The sequence below is a fragment of the Cupressus sempervirens genome, chromosome 4 (assembly GCF_028749045.1).
Source record: "Cupressus sempervirens isolate cs-2001-9-10 chromosome 4, ASM2874904v1, whole genome shotgun sequence".
In the NCBI taxonomy this organism is placed as follows: Eukaryota; Viridiplantae; Streptophyta; class Pinopsida; order Cupressales; family Cupressaceae; genus Cupressus; species Cupressus sempervirens.
Genome location: NC_143121.1, coordinates 629190481 through 629213526, shown reverse-complemented (window position 1 = coordinate 629213526; position 23046 = coordinate 629190481). Strand labels below are relative to the sequence as shown.

General features: G+C 34.3%; 1 protein-coding gene across 3 annotated transcripts in view; it reads left to right on the top strand.

The window, feature by feature from the left end:
- Nucleotides 1-23046, top strand: part of LOC149562801 (ARM repeat superfamily protein) — a 183534-nt gene that overhangs the window by 73221 nt on the left and 87267 nt on the right. For all 3 annotated transcript variants that reach the window (XM_089826262.1, XM_089826263.1, XM_089826264.1), the window contains exons 9-15: nucleotides 14609-14785; nucleotides 20136-20341; nucleotides 20472-20615; nucleotides 20759-20847; nucleotides 21107-21254; nucleotides 21490-21569; nucleotides 21786-21841. In XM_089826262.1, the coding sequence (XP_089682388.1) occupies nucleotides 14609-14785; nucleotides 20136-20341; nucleotides 20472-20615; nucleotides 20759-20847; nucleotides 21107-21254; nucleotides 21490-21569; nucleotides 21786-21841 (900 nt within the window). The remainder of the gene's footprint in view (nucleotides 1-14608; nucleotides 14786-20135; nucleotides 20342-20471; nucleotides 20616-20758; nucleotides 20848-21106; nucleotides 21255-21489; nucleotides 21570-21785; nucleotides 21842-23046) is intronic.

The following is a 23046-nucleotide window of genomic DNA, read 5'->3' as shown; positions in this document are numbered from 1 at the left end:
TAATATCCTTTCTAATAATGGAATCTAATATAAAATCACAATTGATATTCCTATTTGTAATTGATTAAAAGGATATATGAATGAAATAGCTATTTGCTTATTAGATAAATAAAATCAATATATACATTGGATATGTTATGTCCCCATTTTAATATATAATTTTAATAATAATTAGATAATACAATATTCAATAATAATGACAATAAAATCATATAATAAATTTAATATTAAAATAAAATAAGAAATAATAAAAAAATATAATCTATTATCAATAAAATAATATTTAAAATAATTAAATAAGAATAAGATTACAATGAATGGATACGCAAATAAAATTAATTATAAGAGAGAATTGTAGAAAATATATTACCTTTGTAAATAGGTTTTTTATAATAAAGTATAATAAACATAAAATATAAGTAAATGAATAATATAATATAGAATAATATAAATTTACTAAATCTAATGAAAAGTCAAGAGATATGTAATAAAGAGATGCAACTCCTTAAAACTAAGATATAAAAGGGAGGAGAGTTCATTTGAAAGAGGAAGAAAGAAGATGAGAAAACAAAGTTTAAAAACGATTACCAAGAGGGGAAAATAATGAGAAAAGAAAAAGGGACTTTTTTATAAGGTTGAAATGATGAGAGAATGTGATACTTCGAAAGGACTCTAATTATGAATGGATGTGACTCTTCGAAAATGTTTTAATTGTGAAGGGTTGTGACTTTTTGAAAGGATCATGATTATGAAGGGTTGTGACTTTTCAGAAGGACATAGATGAAAAATAAAACAAGAGTTATAAATTGCCATTGACTAAGAAATAAACAAGGGAAACTTATGATTATGGAATAAAAAATAATTTAGATTGAAATAATTCCAATATAGAATAAGATATAACGATATTAATTCATATCAATAAAATGTGATCTCATTCAAGGGAAATGTAAGGGATTTGATAGGCAAATCATGTAGACCTTAAGGGACACCTTTCAAGGAATATGACTAACTAATCGAGGTTGTTCTGCAAAACATAGGGGTCGTCCTAGAGGGGTCATGAATCCTGACTTGAATACTAGTTTCATGAAAGAAAAAAGAATAACTAAGGACCATTCTCTAGAACATAGGGGATCCTCCTAGAGGGTTAGGAAGCTTGATTTGAAGGAATACTTAAGGCTTATGTAGAAACAAGTGAATATATAAATATTAATTATTATAATTAAACTTAATAGTTTATACTAACAAATGTAGCTTAATCTCTTTGAGAAACAACTTGAGGAGGGGGATTTTACAAGATAATTGTCATTATGTATAATCAAAGACAAAATACGTTTTACCAAATCAATATAAATAAACTGGTGTTTATATTAGACATCAATTGAATAATTAAATAAATAGGTCTAAACTAAATACCTAATTGTTATTCACCAATACATATCAATTAATGAGTAATTAACTATAAAGTTAATTAATTGGCAAATAAATAGCTAAATACACTATAACTATATCCTAATACATTATCAACGAAATAAATATAATTATATCCCCAAATGTCGGCACTTTCTATACCTAAGAGGGAGTGTTCATGTTTTAGTAGCTTTAGTAGGATAAGCCTATGAGATCAAAGATATATATATATATATATATATATAAAATTAAGTTTGCCATTATATTAATTATATTGATGAATAGACATGTCTCATGAAGGGGCATGTCTCTTCTCTTGGTTTATTCCTCATACAAATACAAGAGGATGCTGTCGTTTGGAAAACACATACCAAACATTATGACAGTGCTTAGTAAATTTGCAGCAATCCTCGGAATTCATTTCACTTGTTTCATCATTTGGTTCTTTAAATACATTAATTCTTCGTCTATCTTTTGACCTACTCACATGGCGATTTATTTGCTTGTAATGTTTTAAGGTTTCATGATATCTAGCTGCTTTCTTGTTCTTATCTAGTATCTTCTGTATCTTATCTCCTCATACTTTTGATGTCATGTTTTCTTGTTCAACCATTTCAAAATGATTAGACTAGATCCAAGTAGTGACTTCAGATTCTCTTGTACTGGAAGCATTATTCCCCTCATCTAGAACCATCGATGATAAGTCTTCTTTGTAAGGTGGGAAATAATTTCGGTTGACATCCTTGAGCAAATTCACACAGTCTGAATTATGATTACTTATTTCAATCTCTATTATCCTATCCACTGGGCATGATCCTTGCAATGATGTGAGATGATTATCACCATCCTTATGGATCAATGTACTAATCCTGTCTGTGATACATGAGGTGTCAATAGCTTTTTTCTCCTTTCCTTGCACTTATGAAGTATTGGAATACCCTTGCTGTGCTTGCTGATTATCTATTGCCTTAACCTTTCCTAGGGTTTCATGTCCTGCAATGAAACTTTCTTTGTAGGGCATAGACACTTTTGATGCTTCCAAGAATGGTTGTGTGAGAATCACAATGCAATTGTGTTGCAATCATTCATCTCTTTAAAGTGTTCATGCTTTCCACTTTTTCTTTTAAGTCCAAGTGATGACTTCTTCAGCCCGTAGGTAAATACTTTACCCTCAGCTCTCTGTAGTCTTGTAGGGTCATGTCATGACGTAATCTACTTTTCACCCAGTCCGGTCTAATTTGTCCATGTAGATCCACCAATATTGGCTCAATGCTTTCCTATTGTTCAACTTTAGATGGGAATGTTGATGTTGACTAGGTGTAGACAAATGCTGCTGGAGTTTGAATGGTAATGGATTGATTTCCATTATCTCATTTATTTCCATCATTGTATGTTGGTGTTAATTTGCTCAACAATTGATTTAATTATTCTTGAGTGCTCCTTTGACCTTCCATGAATTAGTTCATGTGCCCATACTTTTGAAGCTTCTTGTTATATAAACTCAACACTAGTTCTCAATTGTTTTTATTTCTAATAGTCTGAAATATGCTTCCTTGACTAGTTGGTGTTAGGAATAACAATCCACACAACACAAATAGGGGGAGGGGAAGGGGGAGCGGGTGTGAATGTGTGTTATATTTATAAACTTTATACTTCTCATTCAAATCACCAACGGAAGTTTTGACAATATAAAACGAAGATGAACAAGATAGAAGTCAATACCATAAGACACAAGATTTTTGTTCTAGAGTAAAACCCTATTAAGGGAAAAGTGCCAGTGGGATGATACCCACAAGATCATGAACTAATATGAAAATGTCCCTTTTAGGAGACTTGATCCTATATGGAGTTGATACAAAGCATTTAGTACATCAGTTTCTGTAAAAAGACAAAACCCTTGTTAAAAGGTTCACTAGGAGTTGATGAGAACAAAAGACTCATTGCCTAAGCACTCTACTTGAATGATTCATGAAGGTTAAAGCCATCTTCAAGAGGAGTTATGGTCCAAAAAGAGAAAGTTTAAATCCACCCTTGATGAATTGATTGATGACAACTCAATTGCCTTTACAGTTCCAATGAAGTACACAAGGAATGATCACAGATTCCACTCATACCTCTATTGAAACATCTGACTAACATTCAACTCTGGTTTGACATCCAACATCAAGGCTTGCATTCACACTTCGTACATTACAGAAAATAATTACTTTCACAACAAGCAATTAGGTTGAGCTGCTAGGATCTCCCCAATGCATAAATAATTACATTAACCAATGCTAAGGCACGCACATTACCTATTACATGTATATAACAATTATAAACATTAAAATACATGCCATGATCCATAATCAATGCTTGCCAATCCTTAATACATGTTACACTATCCAGTTAGCTCTCATATTTCAAATGCCACACACTAGCGACCAACTCAACATGAATCAAATGAAGTGCAAATCCCGAAGCATGTTCTAAGCCAAGTTTTCTACTATGCCTTATCTTGCATACACCAATTCCAGCTCACCAACTTCTTATATTCAAAATGCAGTAACCATCTTTGGCATCATCCCCTGTTACTGGTCTCCAACCAGTTGTTAACAAAGTGACTGTAACTTACACAGATAATCACATGAAGGTCTGCGACCATAGACCGAAGTTCTACACCTACTCTGAAATATATATATCCAAGTTCGCATGCTTAGGAATGTTATGGATTGCTCGTATTGCCTTGTTTAACAACTTGTAACATCTAGAATCATGGTCTATCCAACTCATCATTGAAACATATGAACATATGTTGACATTAATGACAAAACTTGAATGTCAACATCCTGTGCAACAACAATTCCAATCAATAATCTTCCCAAATATCCAACATATCCAACAATCTCCCCCGTTTGCATTGATGGAAAACAATGATTTAAAATCATCATTGCAAAAGTATCGTTTCAACACAATTTTTTGAATATCCTCAATAATGCTCCCCCTTTGACATAGCTTTCTCCCATTAGAAATTCTCTCTCTAAGAAGGAGTTTTTTCACATATTCTCTCCCCCATTGACAACAATGGAAAAGGGTGCCAAATAATGTCAATTTCTAAAACAACCTTTCCCCCTTAAGCACTACTTTGAACTCTAAGCAACTTTAGGACATAGATCTCTCCCTTCTACAATTCCTCTTATCCAAGCAACATACCTGCTATTGAAAGGAAAATCAAGTGCCATGAAACAGATTAGGTGCTCTAGTCACCAAATCCTCTTACCTTAAATTGATCCAAAAAGCTTTATAACCTTAGCTTTGACCACAACGACTACTCCCCTTAAGTAGCAACACCCAAGCATCACATCCATAAATGTAATAATGCTTTGATAACCTCTAGACTGATGCATTCTTGCATCACTTAGTTCTCGCAAGGTGGGGGCATCACCCCAAGCATACCTTTGAGATAGCCAAAGGTTTTTTTTAGGCAAAGGCTTAGTGAAATGTTTGCTGTTTGTTCCTTTGTACTTACATATTCTAGCTTCACTTCTTTCTCTAAAAAAGTTATAGTCATCGATATATGCTTAAGTCTTGAATGCAATGCTAGATGCTTTGACATATTAACTATACTTATGTTATCACAAAGAATAACAGTAGTCTCAATGATTAAAATAGCAACATCCTTCAACATCTGCTTCATCCATATCAATTGAGTGCAATTAATTACATCAACAACATATTCTGATTCAACAATGGACTAAGATATGCAATCTTGCTTAACCAAAAAACAAGTCTCCTTCCAAGAAAGAAGGTTCCTCCTCTATTTCCTATCAGCCACACTTCTTGCCAAATCAGTGTCAATAAAAGCAGGCAATGCAAAATCATCAGATCTATCATACTACAACACATAATCAAATTTTCCTTTCAAATATCTATAGATTCTCTTCACAATTGCCAAATGAGTCTCTTTTGCTTTTTCTTAAGATCTTGCAATATTTCCAACTGCATTAGATATGTCTGGTCTTGTGTGAGTTAGATATTGCAATCCACCAATCATTGACCTATACCTTGTTTGAAATGTATCTGGTGAGTCAGTAGTAGAAAATACCTTACAACCTATAACCATGTGTTCCTGTACAACTCTCCATTCCAAACTTTTTTAACAAATTCTTAAGATACTTAGTTTTAGATATAAAGATTCCATCCTTATTCTAAGTGATTTGCAAACCTAGGAAAAATTTCATTTATCCCATCATGGATATTTCAAATTTACGTTTCATCTCATCAACAAATTTGTTACTAATCTCATCATTACCACCAAATATGATATCATCAACAAAAACTTCAACAATCAAGATACCATTAGAGTTAGTCCTTAGGTCCTTAAGTATAAGTTACCTTATGCATTACCTTTCTTGAAACCAAGATGTAAACGATACCTGTCTAATCTAGTATACCAAGCCCTTGGTACTTGTTTTAATTCATACAATGCTTGCTTCAATTTGCATACTATGTCTTCTTGATCAATCAATGGGAATCCATCTGGTTGTTTTATGTAAACTTCCTCTTCAAGCTCTCCATTCAAGAATGCAGATTTGACATCCATTTGATAAACCTTGAAGCCCCTATGAGTCACATAAGCCAAATACAATTTTAATGCTTCAAGCCTAGCCAAATGAGCAAAAGTTTCATTAAAATCAATACCTTCCTGTTGTGAATACCCTTAAAAAACAAACCTTGCTTTATTCCTTACAACTTCACCTTATTCATTAATCTTATTCCTGAAAATTCATTTAGTTCCTATAACATTCTTGTGCTTAGGTCTAGGAACCAATTACCAGGTGTTATTCATCTCACTCTGATCCAATTCTTCCTTCAATGCTTTAATCTAAGATTCATCTTCACAAGTTTCATGAGTAGTCTTAGGCTCTACTTGTGAAATCAAACATAAATAATTTCTCATCTTAGCTCGTCATCACACCTTTGTTTGCCTCCCTAACAATTTGATCTTCATAAGTGATTCAATAATACATACCTTGGAGTTCTAGGAGTTTCTCTTGGCTCTTCAACACATACCTTAATCCCATTATTGATCTCAAAGAACTGTTGACGTTCTTGTTCCCAAGTCTGATTCTGATTTTGACTTGTAGTTGCCTGACTCCCTTTAGTCTCTGAAACATAATCATATACCCTTTCATGCATCTAAAATCTTTATAAATCTTCACATTAGCACTCTCAATTATCTTTCTCAACCTGAAATTATAATATCTATATGCCTTGCACTTAGTAGAATAACCAAGAAATATCCCTTCATCACTTTCTAGGATCAAATTTGCTTATCTCATCGCCTTCTTTGATATAGCATTTACTACCAGATATTCTGAAGTAGTTAAGTAAAGATAGATGACCAAACCATAACTCATATGAAGTCTTACTAGCACCATGCCTGATGTGAACTCTATTCAATGCATAGACTGGTGTAGTAACTGCTTCTCTCCAATGCACCTGTGGAACCTATCCTTCAAGCATCATTGTCATTGCAGTATTAAGAATGATTTTGTTTCTTCTTTCTGCTACTCCATTCTATTGTGGAGTCCTAGGTGCATGTGTTTGTCTATAAATGCAATGCTCTTCACAATATGCATTAAATATATCTGATGTAAATTATCCACTTCTATCTAATCTCAAACACTTAATCTTCAATCATGATTCATTCCCTACTTTTGTTGTAAATCTTGAACTTATTAAATGCCACTGATTTCTTTTTAAGAAAAGCAACCCACATCATCCTAGAATAATCATCAACAAAGAGTATGAAGTATTTCTCACCATAGTATGACTTGTCTGTGTAGGACCACAAAGATTTGTATGTACCATATCCAATCTTGCTTTGGAAATGTAAGTCTTTCTTTGAAAACTACTCTTGATCTCCTTTCCCATAACACATTCTTTACACATCATGTTAGTAGGCTTCAGTATCTTAGGTAAATCTCTGACAGTATTAGTGTTACTGATCTTTACAATGTTATCAAAATTCACATGAGAAAACTTGTTATGCAACAACCAACTGTTATCTTTCTTCGCAACAAAAACAGCTCACTTCTGATGGGTTCAATTGAAACATATTACCTCTTGTCTTTGTTCTCGATGTGATCATGTTGCTTGATTGATCTTTGATTGTGCATTTGACATCCTTGAATTGCAAATGATATCCCTTATCAACAAACTCCCCAACAGTCAATAGATTATGCTTTAATCCATCAACAAAAAAAATTGCATTGGTATTGGATTTACCATCAATAGTTTATAGACCCTCTTCCTTTAATGAAACAAGGTGTATTGTCTCCAAATCTAACAACACATCATCCTTGTTAAGTTGCACAAATTGATCTTTATCACCTGTCATATGATGAGAACATCCACTATCTATAAGCCATTTTGATTTCTTTTCTACATGTGAAAGCAAAGCTCTTTCTTCATTGGTGCAGGAGCACCTAAGGATTGCTTAATCAATCCAAGTTTTTGTTTTGTTATGTGTGTGCCTTAGGGCATTTTGTGAGTATTTTGTTTAAGGTCATGTGGACCATGGTAGGAGTGCAATAGGGTTTTGTTTGAAGAGTCTTAGAACACTTGTAGGCGCAATTAGGGGTCAACAAGTTGTAAAGTCCCTAATTTGCACAAAGCTGATGATGATGTCAACATGAGGCTAGTAGGGTCTAGGATGGGTTAGAATCATGTTTCTACCATAATTAAGGTCTTTGGTAAGGTTAAGGGAGCATTGGGGTTCATTTAGTTAAGTTGTGCAAAAACTTGCCAAAAAATATAAAAGTTGCATTGTGCAACTTTGCAACTTTGAAAAATTGCTTGGACAACATTGTCCAAATGTTGCAAATCGATGACAAGGAGCCCTAAGGGGTAAGTAGCTGCCTAACCACCCTGCATAAGACATGCTCGGACCAAAATGTAGGGTTGGACACCCATTGTACGGAGAGAAGGTCTGAATATTGGAGTTTGAAGTGATTTTTGAGCATTTTGTGTGTATTTTCCATGATAGTGGGTAGTTAGAGGATTGAAGTTGGTACTGTAACACTTGTTATGAGTAGTTTTTATGTTTTCTTGACTCTGTGTGATATTAATTAGGAATTTTGTTCAAAATTGTTTTCCTTTTGTAAATATTCTTGTTTTGGCACTGCCAATGGTTCTGTCCAAGTAGTTGGCAAAGATGGGGTTCTCACTCACTTTCCCAATGTCCAATTTGAACGGCCTCTTGGGAATAGTGAGTAGACTCCATGTACATACATTGTGCAGAAGTTTGGGCCCTCAAAAGTAGGGAAACTATTTTTAATGTCTTGCCCTAGGCGAGCTTGTGGTGAGTCCGGCTAGGGAAGACCAAATTGCAAACAACATAACTTGTAGAGGTGAATAGCTAGAGTCAAAGTTCCTTTTGGAATTTGAAGATAGGAGTCTTACCAAGATTTGGTGAAGAGGGAGTGGTCACACCAATCCATTTGTTAGCCCAAGACTTTCTAACTTGCAGAGCAGCTAGTAAGAGCCTAAAAACCCTTAAATGCGCTCAATCTGAGTTAGGGTACAATACGGAAGGTGGTGACCCCAAGACCCCAAAAATCCTTGAGGGGTTGACATATGATCCAAGAATCCTAAGAAAAGTTGTAGTGTTTCTTTGGAAGGATTGGGAGAAAATCCCTATTTTCTCGGAGTAGGAGACCTAATTGGGGCTAGTAGCCTTTTAGGCCCTTTCATGAAGGATTGATGAAATCGGATGAAGATTTGAACCAAGTGAGACTTTTAACACCCCTAGTTGGTTGAATTGAAGTACTGGGAGATACCTCCACACCTTTGCAAGGCTAAGTACAAGATTTGGAGGTCAAGAGCCTTTAAGGTGGTTTAAGGGCTATGGTTAGTGAAGCAAGAATGCATCAAGTTTTGGCTTGATTGGTGAATCTTTCTTGGCAGTTGGGTTGGCTAGAGAGACTAGGAGATCCATAGACAATAAAGATCCTATAGGTGACAAGTGGTGTGGTGAAGGCACCCTAGAAGTCTTCCAAGAAGACTAAGAGCATGAACCCGTGATTGGTTCATCCAACCTCCCTATCATTCATTCACAGGATTTTCATCTTTGATAGCAACAAAACTGATCTCTTCCTTACTATTCTTAGTCTCATTACTAGAACCATCCTCACTAGCATAATAACACTCCTTAGGATATTTTAACTTTTAATGCTTAGCCTTATACTTTGGAACTCTGGTAGGACATCTAGAAGCAAAATGACCTATCTTATTACATGAATTTTTATATGAAAGGCAACTTGCCTTCATATTTCCCTTTACCTTTGTGTTCTTTTTTAGCAACCAATGCTTCAAGTTCAATTTCCTTTCCTCTTCCTCAATATTTGCCCAATCCTCAACACATTTCCCAAGATATACATGATTACCACTTCTACTAGTGCTTGCATGTTTGTTAGTACGCTTTTATCCTTATGAATAATAGCCTTGAACACAGTTTCATGATTACTACTACTACTAGTGCTCTCACGTCTTGTTAGTAACCTTTTAATCTTAATGAATAGTAGCCATAAACACAGATTCAACTTTAGGTAAAGCATATTGTAATCTATAAGTTTCAAATGCAGATAACTTACCAATCAAAGTTTCCCTTGTGAATCCCTTTGTGAGCAGTAAGATCTCTTCAATTGCCAAGACTTTGTTTTCATATGCTAGTGTCAAGGATCTTAAGATCTTTGTAGTGATTTCATCTTCTACAATAACTCCTCTTGAATTCCTGTTTCCAGTAACAAACTCTGATATTCTCTGAGAATATGGTCTGATAGTCTCATCCTCTTGCATCTTCATGCTTTCCAACTTTGCTTTCAAACTTTGTAACTTAGCTTTTTTGGTGTATTTGTCTCCATATAGTGTTTTAACTTTTCCTAGATCTCATGTGCAGAATCAAGCTCCTTGACCTCTACAAACTCCACCTCTGATAGAGCACTGATTAAAGCTTCTTTAGCAACCATATTGCAAGAAAGTTTCTTCCTTTCGGGCTCTGTACTGGATTTCGATTCATCTTTTGTCTTGATGTCTTCTTTGTTCTTTGTAATGAACCAATATTCAATCCCTAAGCAGGTCAAATAATTCCTAATCTTGTTCTTCTAGTAGTCATAGCTCACAACATCTAGCTTAGGTCTGTCCTTGTAACTTCCCATTCTGGATCTCCTTAAGCAGTTAAGCTTTCTTCTCAAAGAGGATCACAACTCTGATACTAATTGTTAGAAATGACAATGCACGCCACACAACTGTGGGGTGAATCAACTGTCTGCTATGTTTAGAAACTTTATACTTATTGACCAAATCACCGATGAAGATATAGAAATGCAAAACAAAATGGACAAGACATAAGCCAATACCATAAGACACAAACTTTTTGTTCTCAAGGAAAACGTTGTTAAGAGAAAAACCCCAATGGGCATGCTACACACAAGATCATGCACTAATATGAAAGTGTCCTTGTCAGGAAACCTGACCCTGCTAGGAGTTCATACAAAACATTTAGTACATCAGTTCCTGTTAAGGACAAAACCCCTGTGAAAAGGTTCAAAACCCCATTAGGAGTTGATGGGAACAAAAAGCTCACTACTTGAGCACACTGCTCAAAGGGTGAAGGTTAAAGCCACCTTCTAGAGGACTCACTCTTCGAAAAGAGAAAGGTTAAATCCACCTTTGATGAACTGATTGATGACAATTCAATTGCCTTTACTGTTCCAATGAAGTACACAAGGAATGATCACAGATTCCACTCATGCCCTCTCTCAAAGTATCTAACCAACTTATCCAACATCAAGGCTTGCATTCACATTCGCATTCATTCGGTTCATAACAACAAAGGAATTACTTTCCTGGATACCAGTTACAACAAGCAATTATGTCGGCTTTCTAGGACTTCCCCAATGCATAAATAATTACATCAACCAATGCTAAGGTATACGCAGTACCTTTTACATGTATTTAGCAATTACGAACATCAAAACACACAACATGATCCATAATCAATGCTTGCCAATCCTTAATACACGTTACACTATCTAGTCGACTCTCAAAAGCAATTGTCCAAATGCCACACGCTAGCAACCAACTTAGCATGAACCAAATGAACTACAAATCCCGAAGCATGCTCTAGAGTCTAAACCAAGTCTTATACCATGCCTCATGCTCACATGCAACAATTCCAGCTCGCCAACAACTTGTACTCAAAACAGAGTAACCATCTACGGCATAATTTCCTGTTACTGGTCGGCAACTAGTCTTTACAAAAACAACTGTAACTTACACAGATAATCACATAAAGCTGTGCGACCATAGACATAAGGTCTACTCTCACTCAGAAACATATATCCAAGCTCACATACTCAGGAATGTTGTGCACTGTCCACACTGCCCTGTCCAACAACCTGTAACATCCAGAGTCATAGTCTGTCCAACTCATTACTGAAACATATGAACATATGTTGACATCAATTACAAAACCTTAATGTCAACATCCACGCACATGCACCAACAATTCCAATCAACAATCTCCCCAAATATTCAACAGTTGGCAGGTTTGTTAACTCTGATACTATTTGTAATGTCCTCTTTTTGGATAGGTTAGGAATGGTGGGATAGTTACATCAATCTCCTCTTTCTACTATGTCAAATGAATATTTTTTAAACAAAGTAATGGAAGATAAATAAAATCAATTGCAATCCCTGATATAATCAATCTTAAAGTGTGCAATTATATATGTAGCAAATTAACAATTCATAAATAGAAATGTCTGATATGTCTACTATGAAGTATGCTATGTAACTGATGTTCTTATCGCTTATAGTAATATGAAATATCTGATATATATCGATTATGAAATCAATATGTATTGCTTTCAGCAACGGTCACGATATCTGATTAATCTAATTATATATGCAACAATTGATGATAGGATATCACCTATGGCGATCTGATATCAATTGCTATATCTTTTCTTTCACTATAATATATGTAATAGAATATTACTGTTGTTTATAGCAACATGATTTCTGTTTCTGATGTGTAAATGAAATCCCTGCATTGAGTGAAATATTAATCATTTGGAAGCCATATAATTAACGATGCTGTGCCTGATATTTTAATGGTTATAACTGGCTATTAATATGGATGCTGTCTGATCTGAATCTTCAACTCTTGCAATCTTGAGGTGCCATCTCTGATATGGCTGATATTTACTTGCATGAAAATGGAAATAGGTAGTCGCTCTAAACAGAGAAAATCCGTATGGGATAAATAAACAAAGAAATGATCCACAAATCTGCTGGAATAGTGGTTTTTCATTGCAAATATATCTTTCAAATATAAAAGAATGCACCTCTTCATTCAACAAGTCACATCTCTTGACAATTGTTCCTTTGTTAGTGGATACCAATTAGTTAATGAGTATGAGTGATGTCTTTAAGCTGACATCAGCAATGTTCAATAATAATCTAGATCAGGCTTTTCCAAATGATTGATTTGTCACTTGTATTAAATGTTGCCTTCTTGAGTGGTCATTATTAATCTGTTACGATGACTAAATATGTCATTAATAATCTATGCTTAGTTACCTTGCCGAGTTATCAACATATTTTCTGACATGTAGACTGAGTGTCTCATATATGTGGTGAAGTATTATGATACCATTCGTTGTTGAATATCTGCTTCAGTTGTCTAGGCTTAGTCGATGCCACAAGTTACTGATGTTGATGACATGACTGATTCTGTTGCTTCTTCAAATTCATATTATACTTGGTGCTTAATATGCAAGTCACTATTCCTGATGGCGAATCTCTCAAGTTGATATTGGTGCTGACTTCATGCTCAATGGCTTTTGAATGTGCTTTGCTAGTATCTCTTTCCTTAGCATAAGAAGTCAACTAAGGATGAATTGGTGTCATGGAAGATTATTCCTAATGTGGCAATGTGCTCTTTATACAAATTATCACTGCTCAATATCTCATACCTTTAATTGATTCCTAATGATGTTGTCTTGCTGTCTTTGTGATTTCAAACTGACAACTTTGCAGAGGTTTGCTGAAGCACTTTTATTGTGACTCAATCATCATTTTCATCTTTAGCATTACTGATTATTGTCCACATGCTCATTGTTTATAAGTCTTGTCAATTTCAACCAAATAGAGTTTTTCTGGTTACCTTAGATCAATGATATATGAAGGATAGTCTTAGATGCTGATTCATTACCAATCTTCTTTCTGCTCAACAGTCTGTTGTTATTGTTTATCTTCATATAATCATTGTTCTTAGATTGATAATATGGGAGTCTCATGTTCTTGAGATTGCTATCTTGTAAATCGACAGTTATGAAGCTTTGGCAGAAATCTATTTTGAACTATTATGATTCTCCACTAATCATTATAATGTAGAGATTAATAAATCTGAATGAATGCAACAGACATTTATCATGTGGGTAATGAATGCAATAAATTAGATAACTACTTGTAACCAATATTTTTTCAAAAATAAAAAAATTTAAGATTTAAAAAATGGAGTTGAGCCTGAAACTTGTATCCCTTACATAGGCTTGTAATGACAAAAAAATGGATCTCTTACATAAGCTTGTAGAGAGAGATTCACAAAGTATTTTATTTCATTTATTGGATCACATTTTTTTTCTGTTTGCATAAAAAGGATTTGCAATCTTTCTTATCTATTGATGGGGATAGGAATTGGTTTAATTACTCATCCATGTAGGAGTGGTCCTTGAAGAACAGACATAAAGAAGTTTTGAATGGCCTAAAGTTCTGGCACCGTATTCTGGGTTATATGCTTTTTTTATGGGGTGGGGAGTGCTGCTTTGGCATCACGGATGTTATTAAATTCTTTATTCATTCATTTAAATGCTTTTCTTGTTTTTCTTTATAGAATGTCAGGATACAGTCATAAATAAGCAAAGTGGTGATTTTAGTTCACGTGAGGACATAAATGATGCCAGGATACCAGTTATTTGATTTAGATTTTCACTTCTTGTAGCTTACTATTGCTCAATTTTAAGATAGGCACAGCGTGGACAAATGAAAGACATGTGGTGAATATAATTCTAGGTCATTTTTATTTAGAAAATACTATTACTGTAATACACAATCTGATTTTCTTTTCTTTTTAAATTTTTTTTTTTCACAGCATTACACACAAATTAATGATCAAGAAGAGGACACTACAAAGAAACAAAATGTGATGGAAACAAGATCACATTTTCTTGCTTGTATAGCACTTCTTTTGGGGCGCCTTGACATTGGTATCCTTGAAAGGACATTGGCCGACGATGGACCACAGCTTTTAAATCTTCTTTTTGCTCAGGTTGTATATACTATATACGTTCCTATCTAACAAACAACAATGTTAATATCTTAGGACTTGAGAGTCCTTATTCAGGTCTTGATAACAATGCTTGTGATTAACAAGTTTTAAAAGATATTTTTGTTAGAATTTATGTTTATTCTTATGACTGTTAAAAGTATTCCATATTGTATACGTTGCACTACAATTCATATGTAATGTTTAGTGTCATATTTGAGATGTGCATTAGTGTGGATAATATTGGTTACAAATGAAATGCATGTCCCTTAGGGTAGTAGTCTTGTATGAGCTAAAATTTGTACTAGAGGGTTCCGTTGAGAGTTTTATTATTGGTTAAATTGCCTGCATTTTATTCCTCTGCAAGTCTTGTTTATATTATGTCATTTTCACATTTCCAGATACATGGTAATTGTTATACTTGGAAAAAATCCATAGCATTTGGCATTGAAGCTTTTAATGACTGTGTTCTAATATTAGAGATTGCATCTACATGGCTCAATACTTTCAGCATATAGAGTTATCTCTTTGGTGAATGAAATGATGTTTGAGTCTTATCGTTTCTGTTTTGCCTCTTTTTAACTTGGGTAAAATTTGTAGTGTTTAGCATTGTAGCTTTTAATATTTGTTTTCTGATTTATGAGTCTATATGGTTCAATGGTTTGTCTTTCAATAATTAGGAGATATTATCCACAGCAACTCAAATTGTAATTTTCTATCAGGATTCAACTATGTAGTTTTTGAGTAAAACTCACTGATTTATGTTTCATGAGTGGTGTTTCTCAAGAACCCATTTCTCATGAATGCATGGAACACTTAACTCATTGCATTTAGGTGATGCTCACATGGGTGAAGCCCCAGGACTTCTCGGGAGGTCACCCATCCCAGTACTGTTCCAGCTCAAGCATGCTTAACTACAGAGTTTCCTCCATGGTTAAAACTTAAACCCATTCTGCTGGAGGGGGTTTAACTATGGAGTTTGTCTTTCGTTATATATGAGTCACTGCTTTGGCAAATAAAACGAAACTGTGTTCACATCTTAACTCAGTTGTAGCATTTTTTCGCATATCTAAATACTATATGTTTCTGAATGTGATTAATCCATGAAGCTTTCCTGTGTATAGTAATTAGAAATGATATTGTAATGTTTTGTTAATATGTTTTTAACCAATTATATATTATAATATTTATTACTTTTTGGCTTGTGTATAGTTGTTAGTGGTTGTTGGCAATTGCTTTCTTTTTGACAAGGGTTGAGTACTCTAGGTTTCTCATAGTTAATTAATTTGGTATATACTGCTATATGCCATTTATATTGTAATTGCAAGTGTTATTATTTGGCTGTGAACATTTGGCATTATTTCCTATTTTGAAGTAAGGTCAGATTCATAAAGAACTAGCATTAATCAATAGCCCACTGAAGCAACTCCCTCGATACAATCATTCTTGAGCTTTGACTGATGATCACAATCCTTTCCCAACTTTGTTGGATCTATAGTTTGTTCCTCATTAGAAATCACCTCAACATATTGTATCTTCCTTTTTCCAAGCCTTGTGCGATCTGGGGTCCATGGCTCCGCGCATTGGAAACATGGCTTTTTCCTTTTAATTTTTTCCATGGATTCATTGTCCTTGTTTGTTTTTGATGGTAAGCTCCCACAAGGCTGACTATGAGACTGTTCTTTTTGAAAGGGCTTATTTTTACCTTGCATGCAAATCTTTTAAACTAAATTTACCGAAGGGCATATAGCACCATGTTATGTGCTTCTCCTGTTGCATCGTGTATAGTAGATGAGTCAAATGCTCTAATCCACCCTGTAGTTGTTTTGTCAATTCTTCTATAGAAAAGACTACACCTCCTCTCACAAATATTAGGCATCTTAATGGAAAGCCTTCAAACTTTTGACACTTAAGCATCCTCTGTATTTTGTTTCTTGAAGTGGGTTGACTCTTGGAAGTGTATCTTTCGTTCCTTATTGTTGAATTTGTTTTTAAGTCTCTGGCTAAATTGCATATAGGAGTCAATGAGGTTATGACCCTATGTCGACATCTCATGTTACCGCCTTTTGTGTGCATCACCATCCAAGTGCAATGTGGCATATTTGATAGCTTCATTCTTGAATATATGATTTAACGAGAAACAAAAATGCTAGAGTTGCATTTTGTAGGAAAGTATGCATCACAAGCTACCCTGGTATAATTGTTAGCAGGATGTTGGTTGGCTTCTTCACTGTTCTCTTGATTTTGTTGTTTACTGTATTATTCTGACCGGTCTTCATATTTTTCATCACATGTCACAAACTGGACTATTGGCTATTGTCCCCTAGCAACATCATTCAGAATTTGCATTGCACTGCCCTCATTCTTGTGTCTTGTCCTCTTTTATCTGTGGCTGATGGTTCATTTCCTCTTTTTTAAAATAGTAACTCCATAAAATGTTTTGCTGCAAAATAAATTTCTGTTAACAAAAACAGTCTCAAATTCCCACTAGCTGGAAGGATACGAGGCTCTGATACTACTATAAACCTCGTATTGGTATATATCAAAAATTTTATGATTTTCACAAAGTTTTATACTTCAGGATTTCATCAAACAGTCTGCAATTTATTGATTTGAGTTTGTATTTTCACTTGTTTTGGAGGACAGCCAATTTCTTCTTCCAAAATGGATAGCATTTAATGCCAATCATATTATAAAATATTTGCCAAATTGAAATAACCTTTCTGTTATACCTTGTATTGCTGATATAGGACAGTGTGCTCGAAAATTACACAACAATAATATCATCAATTAAATTTCATTTTCTTATATTCCAAATGGCTGACTTGCTTTATTCACTTGAGCAACTTGCAATCCAAATCAGTGCCAACCTAAAAGTTTAATCCTTTCTTTCGATGTTCAATATCTTCAAGTGTAAAAAAGCTTTTGGAAAGTGGTGTGTCTCCTATATAAGTCTATGACAGCCTTTTCTCAGTGTTACAATTCCCTTTGTTAGTTAACAGCTAGCTCAAAATAATCCATTGGAGACTGCATAGAAAGTTGTGAGGATTAATAGAACCTTTTTCTATGAATCTGACCTTTATTTCCTTGGGGATGGTGGTACGTTAGTTTTTTTTTTTAGGCTTCTACTTCTTTTGTGAAGTGTACAGCAGTCATAAATTGGGCTGTGCTAGAACAAAGAAAGGATTTAAAGTGTCCAAAGCAATATTTTGACTACTTTGCAGGATGTACGTCTTTTTTGAAGCCAGAAATAGTACAGACCTGCTGAACTGAACACATGTTATGGCTGAAGATGTATGGATGGGTGTTACCCAGTTATAAATATTTATTTATTGATTTAATTTTTTCAATCTCTGCACATGTAGCACTTAATGTTTATTGATCTTTTTCCCTTCACATACTGAAATGACAAATTTACTATTTTCTAACAAACCTAAATAAGTTTGTTCCTAGATATTTTCATCTTGCAGTTGACAACTGTTAGCCGATTGGATGGTTCCGGCGGTGTTTCTGTAGCCGACGGATTGACTGTCGTCGATGTTTTGTATTCTGTGGCCGACGGAATGATTGTCGTCGGTGTTTTGTATTTTGTAGCCGACGGGTAAATAGTTTGTAGCGGATGTAATGTTGTGGCCGACGGACTCCTTCGGGAAGGTTCGGCGGTAGTATTTATATCCCGTCCAGGACCATTGTTTGTATGCGTTAATTTCTTTACCAGTACGGTAAACAACAACAAATTCTCTGTTTCCATAGAAATTACGAATTTGAATGAATTGCACTATATAGGATAGAAATTACAACTTCGAAATGTAAGAATTTCATGAGAGGATTGTTAATAAACAAACATGCTCAATCTCCACTTTGGGGTTTCAAGAAAATATCGATTACCGAGATTGATTAGATGAGTCTCTTCAACCTCCATTTTTATAATCCCCTGTGAAGCATTCAGGATTTTTTTATAATCAGTTTGAGAAGAATAGTTCTTTTTGCTCCTTAAAAGTGGCTTTATGATATTTTGTTTTATTTTTGGCTTTTGGTAAAGTTACATTATTAAAATAAATGATTCAAATTTTAAACATAATTAATAATATATTAGTTGTTTAAAAACATTAATTTGGACAACTTAATTAAATTAATTAAATTAATCAAATTATTGCTTTTCCAAAAACTTCTTTTGGAAATTGGACATTACATTTTTTGATTTCTTTTTGAGTTTTGCTTTGAGTTGAGTTGTTTGAGAAGTAGGTTTTGCTTTTTAGATTATACTGTTATGCTTTTTAAATTACACTGTTATTAGAATTTATAGCTTTAGAAAGAACCCATAAAACCTGCAAAAAGACAAACATAGGTGACTTTACTAAAACAGCTTGTATCCTCAATTAGAATTTGGATTGCGAATGGTTATGATCTTGTCATGGAAATGCATAAATTTTAAACCACAATAAGGATTTGCCTTTTATTTACACTTATAGCATAATGAATGTTAAGATCAGATTTAAAAAGTAATGGGCTGCCCTTAAAATAGTAGGTCATGCTTCATGACAAATGGCCTACTGTTTTAGGGCCAGCTTTATGTTTTTTGCATGGACTGTCGGAATTGAAAGTTAAATAAATTGATTAGAAGTTCTGTGCAATATTTTATGATTAGCATTTTTATGACGCATAAAATTTATTATATTGGCATACACTATATTCGACAAAACATAACAAAAGTAGATACTTGCTCTGTTCTTAGACTGCACATAGTTATTGAGCTTGTAATTTTTTCCCTAGTTTATCCTGTTCTATTTTAGATCTGGGCAGTTGAATTACAGTAATGGTTTTATGATACCATGGCAAGTCCATGTAAATGGAATGGTAGTGTGCTTTCTACAACATACTTTCTTATTTCTATTGCATGTTTCACTTTTCCGGTCCATTTATGGTTAGTGTTTTATTACGTGTGCATTGGAAGCATTCTTTATTTTTCCTTTACTGTCATTTGGCTTAGATAATGTATGCTTTATCCCCTTCTTTGGTGCACCTTACAGACACCTCAACCATTGACTTATTTTTCATCCATGAAGGACAGTATTTAAATGCCTTCATTCATGATTTGTTGTAGTTTATGCATCAGCTGTTGATGTTTGGGGGTGCAACTTGAATGTTGCTAAGATATTGTGGAAATTACATAGTACCCAAACAATGAACTATTGTTTAAGTTATTCTCATTCATTTACTTTTTCAAGTATTTTATATACACCAGAAGAATTATTTTTCTGGAGCGAGAAGAATCAACATCTCTTTCTCTGAGAATAAATCTTCCTAATCTGTGAACCATTCTAAACCCACCTTGTGGTGTCTTTTAATCCAGCTTCGACATGTTGATGGAGATTCAACAGATTTAGCAGTGGACATTTTGAGGTCAATCATATTTAGGCCATCCATTGCTCTGCCAAGTAATAGTGAATCCAGTTTTGAAAGAATGGAAACAATAATTCCTCTGCTTATGGAGCTTCTGGATGAACGAGACTCTACTGCAAGAGCTGTGGTTCTACTTATTGCTGAATATTTTTCAATGTATAATTTCGATTGATGTTTGTATTACTCATTTCACATAGTGCACATTTTTTTGCTTTATTGCATTTATAGGGTAGAAACTTGAGTTGATTCAGAGTTTTTTTTTCCTTCCACTATTCTGGCCCTTCAGTAATCCGGATGCTCAAGGACTCAAAGAGCTCTTTGCTCGTCTGGACTCTGACAATCCTACTCATAGGAGGAATGCTCTTGATGTTATTTCTGAATTGATGGCTATATGTTCACAGCCCGGGCACACAATTGCTTTTCCGCTCAGGTGATCATTAAATTATGCAACTATTTTTTCCATCTCTAATTAGTTCATGTACACTGTAAATCCATGCTGTATTTCATTATATAAACATCACCTGCATTGCTTCTCATCAATGAAGACTTACTAGTATTTAATTTTTTTAACAGACGGAACATTGCTAAGCATTTGTTGGATAGGCTTTGTGATGAAGAGCTCACAAATCGTGTACAGGCTTCAAAGCTATTTTCCCAACTTGGTCTGCACTTGATGCCTGTCAAGTTTCTCTTTTAGCATCAGATGTTTCCCATTCTTGTAAAAGTAATTAAGTATATCAGAACTATTATATACAAATTTAAGGAATAAATTAATTGTCAGGTAGTAAGCTTTCTTAATGCGTTAACCAAGATCTCTGAATTTTCCTTTAGAGCTTTAATGATTTTGCTTGTATTAGTTGTTGCTTTCATAAGGCATACTGTTTCATGGGGCCAAACTAATATCTTCCTTGTTTTATGAAGAACCTTCTTTTGTTCTACCTGCACTTGTGCGATTAGTCTACTCTTCAGATGTAAGGGTGAGATCAGCTTCTAGTGATGCCCTTGTTGCAGTGCTCAAGGGCCAAACCGACCCATGCAATGTGATAAACATGCTTCTTGACTCTGTTAGGTTTGTATCATGAGCACCACAAAATTTTCTTGAGCCCTATAATATTAAAATAATTAGTCACAAGCATATGATTCATGTCTATTAATGCAGTACTGTATCCATGGTTGACATGATTGTAGTTAATGGTGCTAGGAATAGAGGAATAATGCTTGCAATCTAAAATACAGTAATGATTTATATGAATCTCTGTCAAAAGATAAGACTAAAGTATTAACATCAATTATTTTCATCTCAGGAACACTATACAGAGCATATCTCTTCCAATGCACCCTGGACAAGTTGGTGAACAATTGTATCTTGGACATTCAACTTCAAGTAATGCTGTGTTTTTTAAGTCTGGAATATGTTTACTCTCTGATTCCCACACAAGTGGCATGCTTAGGAAAAGCTGTCTTAAGTCAGATGCATATTATTTACAATGAATAGGAAAAGCTGATTAGTTAGAAAGCTTTCAGGTGATATATGAGCAGTTTCTTTTAAATATTTGTTAGTAGGCATTTGACTAATTGAGTTGTTCTTTTTCTGAATCAGGTCCACATGCAGATGTTGATCATATAATGCGCCTTGTTCCAAAATGGTCTATAGTGGTATACAACAAATAAATCTGGTTATTGTTCTTGAAATTTAGTGCATGTATTTGTTATTATTGCTTCCTAGTTTATTTTTACTATTTTCATGTCATACATATTTCCACCCAGAGATAATATTCTCTATAATTTATGGCTGTTCTTACCGTAAGGTTTCCTAGCTAATGGTAAGCAGAAATGGGTTTCCATCAAATTGCAAAAAGAAACAGATTCTTCTGTAATTTAACATACATCTTTCTTCAGGAAATCTTGTAATATAAGCATAAGCAAGTCAGATGTAATGAAATAAATATATTATAACCAATTGAAGTTGAATTTACTGGTGTACCAGCTTGTACAAGTAATATAAGCTTAAAGAAGTCAGATGTAAACAAGTAAATACATTATATGTCATGTCCCCTTTTTAGTGACATGTCATTTTCAGTGAATTTGCCTATCATGGACTCTCGTAGGCAGATGATTTTGGTGAGAGAGTCATTCTGATGATTATTTGGGGATTGGATGGTCTATTTTGCTCTTGGAGAGATGGGGTTTATTATATTTTTATTTTATGTGTTATGCAGGGCCAAAATATTATAATTTTGAGTTGAGTTGCACTTTTTATATAAAAGTGCATTATAAAGGAACTTCATAAGAATATTTTATGGGTACTTCTAGAAGTTCTTAGTGGCTTCTTAGGAAAGTGAATAAATAGAGTGCTTGGCCTCTCATTTGGACATCCTATGACTTGAGTGTACACTACTTTTCTTTTTGAGCATTTGTGGCGCCATCTTGGTCTGTAGATTGTCATTTGATCATTACGAGCGGAGTTTCCTAAGGATTTACATAACTAAGGAGGTGAAATATCCTTTGAAGGGTTGCACTTTGGAAGTGGTATTCAGCTACTTCAAATTGGGCTTATTTGGACATTTCCAACAGGGTTCGATTTTCAGCCTGGACATACATTTTTGCTCATATCTCACTATTGGCTGGGAGTTTGATTATTATTTTTTGGGAGAATTTTCCTTGGAGCTTGGCGATTATTTCCATAGCATTTTCGGCACCTTTCAGCCCAACATTTATTTTTGCCAGGTGCCGTACCAGTCCGTACATGTGCGAATGTACCTGCAGGCCATACGGTTAGCAAGTTTGAGGGCAGGTTGGAGTTGCATTTTCATCATTTCGTCTTCAGCATTTGCTCAGTCTAGGTTCTTTCATTTCAGTTT